Here is an 8,781-nt window from a genome sequence, read left to right as displayed (position 1 = left end):
TCATCTCGTTTTGTTAAAGATCATGTTCTTTTCATGCCTATCCATTTAACCGGAGAGTTGTGCCCTCTGCTCAGTTCTTTTCGTCTTATCAAGTCTTGTATCACTTTTCAACCGGAGTGCTGTCCGAGTTTGTTCTTCCTCGTTCCTCTTTCCTAACGGAGTGTTTTCAACTTCGTTCATCTCCGTTGCTTTCTTTCTGTCTTTTGTTCAACCTCGCAAGGTTCTTGGTTTCACTCGTTTGTCAAAGAAGCAATTTGTTTTACTCCTTCTCTTTCTAGTCTGTTTTCCCTCCGGTGCCATTCCAGATCTCGGGACGAGATCCTCTCGTAGTGGTGGAGTGTTGTAGCGCCCCGAGACCGATGTTCCAGGTGTCGTTCAGTTATTCGCTGTTGCTGCCTTGTCTTTGCTTGCGTGTCATGCATTGCATATCATGTCATCATGCGCATTTCATTTGCATACGTGTTCGTCTCATGCATCCGAGCATTTTCCCCGTTGTCCGTTTTGCAATCCGGCGTTCCGTTCTCCTCCGGTGGTCATTTCTACCTTTCTTTCGTGTGTGGGGATCAAACATTTCTGGATTGGACCGAGACTTGCCAAGCGGCCTTGGTTTACTACCGGTAGACCGCCTGTCAAGTTTCGTACCATTTGGACTTCGTTTGATACTCCAACGGTTAACCGAGGGACCAAGAAGGCCTCGTGTGTGTTGCAGCCCAACACCCTTCCATTTTGGCCCAAAACCCACCTAACTCTGCTCCATCATCTAGAGCGTTCGATCACGAGCGTGTGGCTGAAAACCGCACTTCATTTGGACTCTCCTAGCTCCCTCTACCTATAAAAGAGCACCCCTCCCCGAAATTTCGGATCAATTCGCGGATGAAACCCTAATCCTCTTCCCCTCTCGCCCGCCGGACATGTCCGTCCCGGCCGGACGAGATCGCGCCGCCGCCCCGGGCGAATCCGAGATCCACACGTGGACGTCGCCGTCCCACCGCCGCCGCGGCCCGTGGAGCCCATCCGGGGCCCGCGCGGGCCCAGTTTCGCCGCCGCCGCACGGGAGCGCCCGACCGCGCCCGGCTCCCCTTCGCCTTGCCGGAGCATCGCCGGCCGCCTCGCTGACCACCCTCGCCGGTGAACCCCCAGGCAGGAGCTCCGCCGCCCCTCCTCTTCATCTCCCAGCCTCTCCCTAACCTCTCTCCTCTCCCCTGCAGCGATCCTCGCCGCCACCGCCACGGATCCGGCGGGATCTGGCCCCCACCGCCCGGATCCTTCCATCCCCGATGGGATCCGCCTCCCTCCTCCGCCGGAGACCCGCTGCCGCCTCGCCGTTGACCTAGGGCGCCGCCGCCCTGTTCCTGTTCGTGCGCCAGGCGCGAGGAGGACGACGCCCTCGCTCGGGTGGGCCGCCTTGGCCTCCCAGGCCCAGCATCGTCGGCCTGCCTCCTCCTCCTTCACGGGCCGAAGCCCATGGGTGAGGCCACACCCCAGCGCCCCGCCTCTGTTTTTTTTCCTCTTGTTGGGCCAGCTTGATTCGGCCCGAGTCACTGTTTTTATTTCGCGAACGAATTTACTAATTTTCCAGAGAAAACCTGTTTTACAGAAAAGTCCCCCTGGTTCATGCTTTTAATAACTCACTAACCGTGCATCAGATTAAAATGTTTTATATATGAAACTTGCTCAGAAATTTGTGTAGATTAATAATATCCAACTTTCATCTATGTTTGAAATGTTAAAAATGCTGTTTGTATTAATTTTCTCCTATGCCATGTTAAAATGATTTAATTCATAACTAAATAACCGTAACTCGGAATTTAATAATCTTTATATGTAAATGGGGTAGAAAAATGCCTAGTTTATCATGGTGACCTTATTTTGCATGTTTAACAACTCTAAAATTGTGTTTAGGGCAGATCAGTACCAAACCTTAAATTATGCATATGAGGATTTTCCGGAATTGTTGTTTGTTGTTCCGGCCTCATTTAAACTTGCCTAAATTAGATAGTTTCATCATGTTTCACCTCTTGCCATGTTAATCAACATTTAATATTGTTGGGGTACATAAACGAGAGAGAACTAAATAATTGTTGTGGTGTTTTGTCAATATGCATCCCGATGCATATTGAGCTCCACTTAATTTGTAGGATTGCTTGTGCATTTTGTCATGCCATGCCTCATTAAACCGGACATGCATCATACTTGATTGTGCATCATGCCATGATTATGTGGTGGTTGTTTACCATGTTGTTTGCTTCTTTCCGGTGTTGCTTCTTCGGGTTGGTTCCGATAACGTCGCGTTTGTGAGGAATCGTTCGTCTTCGTCCGTTTGTCTTCTTCATGGACTCATTCTTCTTCCTTGCGGGATCTCACGCAAGATGATCATACCCTCGAAATCACTACTATCTTTGCTATGCTAGATGCTCGCTCTTTTGCTATGCCCATGCTACGATGCCTACCATTTGCTTGTCAGCCTCCCAAATTGCCATGTCAAACCTCTAACCCACCATGTCCTAGCAAACCGTTGATTGGCTATGTTACCGCTTTGGTCAGCCCTCTTATAGCGTTGCTAGTTGCAGGTGAAGATTGGAGGCCGTTCCTTGTTGGAATATTTATTTACTTGTTGGGATATCACTATATATCTTATTTAATTAATGCATCTATATACTTGGTAAAGGGTGGAAGGCTCGGCCTTATGCCTGGTGTTTTGTTCCACTCTTGCCGCCTTAGTTTCCGTCATATCGGTGTTATGTTCCCGGATTTTGTGTTCCTTACGCGGTTGGGCTATAATGGGAACTCCTTGACAGTTCGCCTTAAGTAAAGCTCTTCCAGCAATGCCCAACATTGGTTTTACCATTTGCACTAACAACCTACCACCTTCCCTTGGGTTTTCGCGAGCCCGAGGGTCATCTTTATTTTAACCCCCCCGGGCCAGTGCTCCTCTGAGTGTTGGTCCGAACTAGAGTCCTATGCAGCGCCCCCTCGGGGAAACTCGAGGTTTGGTTTTAGTTGTACGGAGCGCTCATCTGAGTGTGCCCTGAGAAAGAGATATGTGCAGCTCCTATCGGGATTTGTCGGCACATTCAGGCGGTGTTGCTGGTTTAGTTTTACCCTGTCGAAATGTCTTGTTGTACCGGGATACCGAGTCTGATCGGAATGTCTCGGGAGGAGGTCTATTCCTTCGTTGACCGTGAGAGCTTGTGATGGGCTAAGTTGGGACACCCTGCAGGGATTTGAACTTTCGAAAGCCGTGCCCGCGGTTATGGGCAGATGGGAATTTGTTAATGTCCGGTTGTAGATAACTTGAACCTTAATTAATTAAAATGAATCAACCGTGTGTGTTACCATGATGGCCTCTTCTCGACGGAGTCCGGGAAGTGGACACGGTGTTGGAGTAATGTTTACGCAGGTTGCTCTCTAGTTTCTCGCTCGCGCTTTGCCTCCTCTTCTAGCTCTCTTTTGCGAATAAGTTAGCCACCATATATGCTAGTCGCTTGCTGCAGCTCCACATATATATTGCCTTACCCTTCCTATAAGCTTAAATAGTCTTGATCGCGAGGGTGCGAGATTGCTGAGTCCCTGTGGCTCACAGATACTATAACTCCAGATGCAGGTCCAGGTGATTCCGCTCCAGGTGACGAGTACGAGCTCAAGTGGGAGTTCGACGAGGACTCTCAGCGTTACTACGTTTCCTTTCCCGATGATCAGTAGTGGTGCCCAGTTGGGGCTGATTGGGACCGTGTCGCATGTTGGGTTCTCTTCTATTTTGGCACCGTAGTCGGGCCATGAGTGTTTTGGATGATGTAATGTTATTTATGTACTTGATTGACGTGGCGAGTGTAAGCCAACTATGTTCTCCCCTTTATTATTCATATTACATGGGGTGTTGTGAAGATTGCCTAACTTGTGACATATGCCTTCAATGCGATTGTGTCTCTAAGCCGTGCCTCGACACGTGGGAGCTATAGTCGCATCGAGGGTGTTACACCAAGTCCTCTGGATCATGCTCGTTCCGAAAATCACGTTCCCGAAGGTTTCATTCCCTTTGGACTCCGTTTGATATTCTTTTTCTGCGAAACTCTGAAATAGACAAAAAACAGCAATTCTGGACTGAGCCTCCGGTTAATAGGTTAGTCCCAAAAATAATATAATAATGTATAATAAAGCCCAATAATGTCCAAAACAGGATATAATATAGCATGGAACAATCAAAAATTATAGATACGTTGGAGACGTATCACGGGGCCACCCAAGACCTGGCCAGAGGGGAGTTGGTCGGAGTGGCCGGGAGAGTGTCATCGCAGTTGATCGGTTTTGTCGGAATGTCGTTGGTCCACCCGAATGGGAGCGAGAGGCCATGGGTTCCGTGGTGTGGGTACAGTGTACTAACCTCTGGAGAGTGTATATTAAATCTATCGATAGTCGTGCCCGCGGATAAGGGCCCAGTTCGTGTCGGTCACACTATGGGTCAACAGTAATAATAATAACTTGCTTAATAACAACCCCGGTTCGATGATGAGATAAGTTGGTGATGTGATCCATGAATGATCACTGTTTGGTTACGAGGTAACCCGTTGAGCCCAGAGTGGTTCCGTTTGTGATCCGTGAATGATCATCGTTGGGTTACGACGTAACCCGTTGAGCCTAGAGTGGTTCCGTTTGTGATCCGTGAATGATCACCGTGGTATCGAGGATACCAAGTTGATAAGTATTCGTGATGTTGTGCGAGAATCGTGGGTAAAGATCAAGCTCCTTGTGATCATTTAATGATTATTACGGTATTGCTTATACCAAGCTTGATTTGATCCTGAGATGATCGTGTAATGTCTAAGGTGGGTAAGTGATGCATGTGATGGTTACGAGGTAACCCGAACAGAATAAGTGGTGCATGTAGTGTCATCATGTTGCATGCTAGTATCATCAGATTTATATGTTCATGCCATGCTCCTATTGTTCTAGTGATATTATGTTCATGTTGTTCATGCCATGTTATCTTGATGATCTCATGATAATTCCTGCTTAACCTGTAATTTTCATGCTGTTATTTGTCTTGAATGCTTCTGGTTATTATGAGCTTGCAAGTACATTCAATGTACTGACCTGGCGTGTCATGCCAGCTTGCAGGTCGTGCCTGGATTTCTTGCTTGTTTGGTGTTGTTCCTGTGTTCGCGAGTTAGGATAAACGTTCCAGCCAGAGTCCCTGCGGATTGGAGTCCATCGTCGCCATAGTTTGTTCCGCTGCCAATAGTTGTTTTGCTGCCTCGATTTGTTATGCTGCTTGTATAGAACAAGCGTGGTTGGTGTGGTGTCGCCGTGCCGATATTATTCATTGTAATATCGGAGACCTTGTATTCATATTCGTGTTGTGATAGAAAGCTGGTTTGTTCTATGCTAAGCACTGCCGTATTCCAGAAAACTTCACCTCAATCTTTGGGCTGGAATATGGGGCGTTTCGGTTTTTTGTGAGCCGGGGTGCCACAATGCTCTCTCTAACCAGGCTTGGATGGCTGCTCTGTACCACGTCAATTCGTTAACCTATGGATTAGGTTTCGTCAGGTTCAGTTGCCGACGGAACGCAAGGACACGGTCAATTGGAATCTATGTGCCTCCTAGGTTTACTCTGCCAAAATCTGCATATTTGAGCCAATTCCATGGATCATTCACCAGCACAAACTACTCTAAGGTTTGGCAGTCCAAGGTTGGCCCAAGTGCAGTTTCTTCGCTTTGTTATGCTTGGCCGGGAGAATTCTCACCGATGACAAGCTGGCCAAAAGAGGGCTGCCACACAATGATATATGTGTCCTCTGTGATCAGGAGAGGGGGACCTTGCATCTCCTCCTCAAATATTATCTCTTCGGATCCATCCGGTACCTGATTACCCAATGGCTGAACTCCAACACGTTGTGCGCCTCTGTTGATCAGACCGAGTCCTTATGCCATTGGTGGAACCTTTCTGGCCAACTGGACAACAAGACTATACCCGCTACCATATACAGCTGTTGGAACCTTTGGAAGGAGCGCAACTGCAGAGTTTTCGGGTCCTCGGATATTGATGGAAACAGCATTTTCCATCTCACAATGCAATGGATTTCATATTGTGAGAATGACCTCCACCTGAGCCGGATTAAGATTGTTCTTCTTTCTCATTGCTTTGGCTGAGGCAATTGCTTATTGCCTACAGCATTAACTTGTATCAGACGGTTTGTTATTTTATTCCCTCTTAATATATCGGCAGCAATCTGCCAAATCCTCAAAAAGAAGAATTTTTAGTGATCAAAGGATTTTGGGAAGAGCTAGAGATGCTGCAGGTGCGGCCAGACTGCCAGCTGATAACTCGCCTGTCGCTGGTGCTATGCTGGATCCTGCAATTAGGCTGCTCCTGAACTGAAGGCGATTCAGAAATTCCCTCAAGTCTGAGTAAAACTGAAAGCCCCGGGTCTCTATTCCGAAGTAACATTTCACTCACATGGCACTCCCAGATCCCTGTTCTGAACTCTGTATCCAGCCAAAAATATAAGCAAGCAGGGTGCTTTGACATATTCTACCAATGAACATCAGGGCAAGTCTACTACTGTAGGTTCTAAATAATAAAGTTCAGTCTGGCCTTTTCTACACAGGTCAACTAAGTAGCTGCAAAGTAAACATTGACTGATACAGCTTTGGTTATCTTGACATCAGATATCAGTGATATGCAAAATTGCAGAACCCTGAAGCAGAGGATGCCAAAAAGTTGGTACTTGCCGCCCCATATACCATGGAGGCCTTAGACTAGGCCAGGACAATTGTTGCAACTTGTCGCAAAATATCCTATCAGGGCCACTCACAGCACTGAAATTTTCAGCCGAAACAGCCTAGGTACTACTTGGCATAAGGTTGTATTGTTATTTCAGTAATGATGGGTAACTATTCTTGATCTCAACTTTGTACTAGCTTTAATACAAAGTTGTACTAAAGCTGAGACATTTATTTTGGGAGAGGTAGTTTCACACATATTGCAAATGAAATGCAGTGGCAGAAAGATTCAGTCATTCATCAACCACCACATCAACCCTGCTTTCCTTCCATTCCATAACAATGATAAACAGACTGCAACCAGCCACAACATTCACTACTGCTGCTACTAGAGTTTAGGCCAAGATTCAGGTTGCCCAGGACAGATAGGTAGAACACCTGCCATTTACAAAACAGAAACTAGCACCCTTCTTCAGTCCCGTCTAGATGTCATCATCCAGCTCGTTCTTCTCCTCTTCCTCCTCCTCGTCCTCTGGGGCATCTTCTGGCTTATCCACCTCCTGTTCCGCATCCTCCACCTCTTCTGCGTCAGCATCTGCCTTCTCCTCATCTCCCACATTGTTCTCCTGCATCAACATCAAACACAAACGAACAGTCAAGCCAAGACTCACCAATAGCAATGTCAAAGCAATTCAGAAGAATTGATTGATTTATCTAGTATGGAACCCAGGGAATTACCGCGCTGCCCTCGCCATTGGCAAACTGGGCCTTGAGCTCCTTGGCCTGGTCATTGTAGGGCTTCTTCTCCTCTTCAGTCATGGATTTCCACTTCTCCCCTGCTGCCTTGCCAACCTGCATTTCACCACCAGACACACGCACGGAGTCAGAGACACAACACAGCACACAAACAAACCATTCATAAAGTAGGGATGAACAGGACGTACGGCGGCAACACCCTTCTCATCGGGGTGGGAGGCCTTGAACTCCACCCTGAAGTCCTTCCTGCGACGCAAATCGAATCAGGTCTTGTCAGGTCACAAACAACAAAGATTTCGGACCAATTGACATGGCACGACAAGGAGAAATGAAGGGAGGATTACATGAAGAGGAAGAAGGCAGTTGGTGGGCGCTTTGCCTTTAGCTTCTTGGCACCATCTCCGTCTGCCTTGCTCTTCTTCTTCCCCTTGCCTCCGGCGGCAGCGGAGGGCGCCTTCCTCTTCTTCTCCTGGATCTCCACGGCCTTCTCCACCACCTGCGACTCTGAAATCAAAAACGAGAGTAGTGGGGTTAGCGCGGCAGTACGCAGACCCGGCCTAGATGTGTCAAAGAGGGGAGGAACCGAAACGCACCGAGGCTGAGGCGTATCTTGGAGTCGAGGCTGCAGCTGTGCAGGTCGATGAGGACGATGGCTACGTCCTTGTTGCACGCCTCGCTGAAACCAACCAAACAAACCAGTCATTCACTCAATCACTCATCGGAGAAGCATCGGAGAAGGAGAAGGGAGGGGGAACGGAAGTTACCAGCGGGTGAAGGCGCTCCCGTCGCGCGCGCGCTTGAGGACGGTGGCCTCGACGCGCTTGCGGGAGCGGGGGGCGTTGCCGGCGGTGGCCATGGAACTGGACGGATCTGGCTGGATCTCTCTTGCTGCGGGGGAGGAGTGGAGAGGAAGGGAGGTGATTGGATCTTGATTCCTTGCTGCTGTGGGCAATGGCGATTTGGGGGAAATAAATAGCAGTGGCAGCGCGGCGGGCGGGGCGGGGCGAGGCGCGAATGAGGAGGGGGGAACGAAACGATTTGGGATTTTTGGCTCCGCGGCGCGGCGGCGGGGGATACGGGGAATTTGGCTGGAACGGTTGGCGGGAACGCCGGGAAGGCCAGGCGGCAGGCGATCTCGTCCTGGATGGTTGCGGGTGCGGGAGTGGACGGTCGAGACCTGGTTCGCTCGTTCCCGCCGCGGCAGTCGAGTTTGGGTTTGGTTTCGGCAGCAGCCGCCCAGGCAGTGGCGCCTGTTTCGGCACCAGGCTCTTGATTTTGTTGATGGGGTGCGATGCTACTCGC

General features: G+C 49.0%; 1 protein-coding gene across 1 annotated transcript; it reads right to left on the bottom strand.

Annotated features, from left to right (window-relative positions):
* Positions 1-7,016: 7,016 nt before the first annotated feature.
* On the bottom strand, positions 7,017-8,443 carry LOC119330689 (high mobility group B protein 7-like). The gene is made up of 6 exons (XM_037603806.1): positions 8,244-8,443; positions 8,073-8,155; positions 7,824-7,983; positions 7,668-7,725; positions 7,462-7,575; positions 7,017-7,349 (listed from the first exon to the last, which is right to left on the bottom strand). Exons 1-6 carry the CDS (start codon positions 8,333-8,335, stop codon positions 7,206-7,208), a joined length of 651 nt encoding a protein of 216 aa, XP_037459703.1. The 5' UTR covers positions 8,336-8,443; the 3' UTR covers positions 7,017-7,205.
* Positions 8,444-8,781: the final 338 nt, after the last annotated feature.

This window comes from Triticum dicoccoides, chromosome 7A (assembly GCF_002162155.2).
Source record: "Triticum dicoccoides isolate Atlit2015 ecotype Zavitan chromosome 7A, WEW_v2.0, whole genome shotgun sequence".
NCBI classification, from domain to species: domain Eukaryota; kingdom Viridiplantae; phylum Streptophyta; class Magnoliopsida; order Poales; family Poaceae; genus Triticum; species Triticum dicoccoides.
The sequence above is the reverse complement of the archived record's forward strand: the minus strand, read 5'-3'. Positions and strand labels throughout refer to the sequence as shown.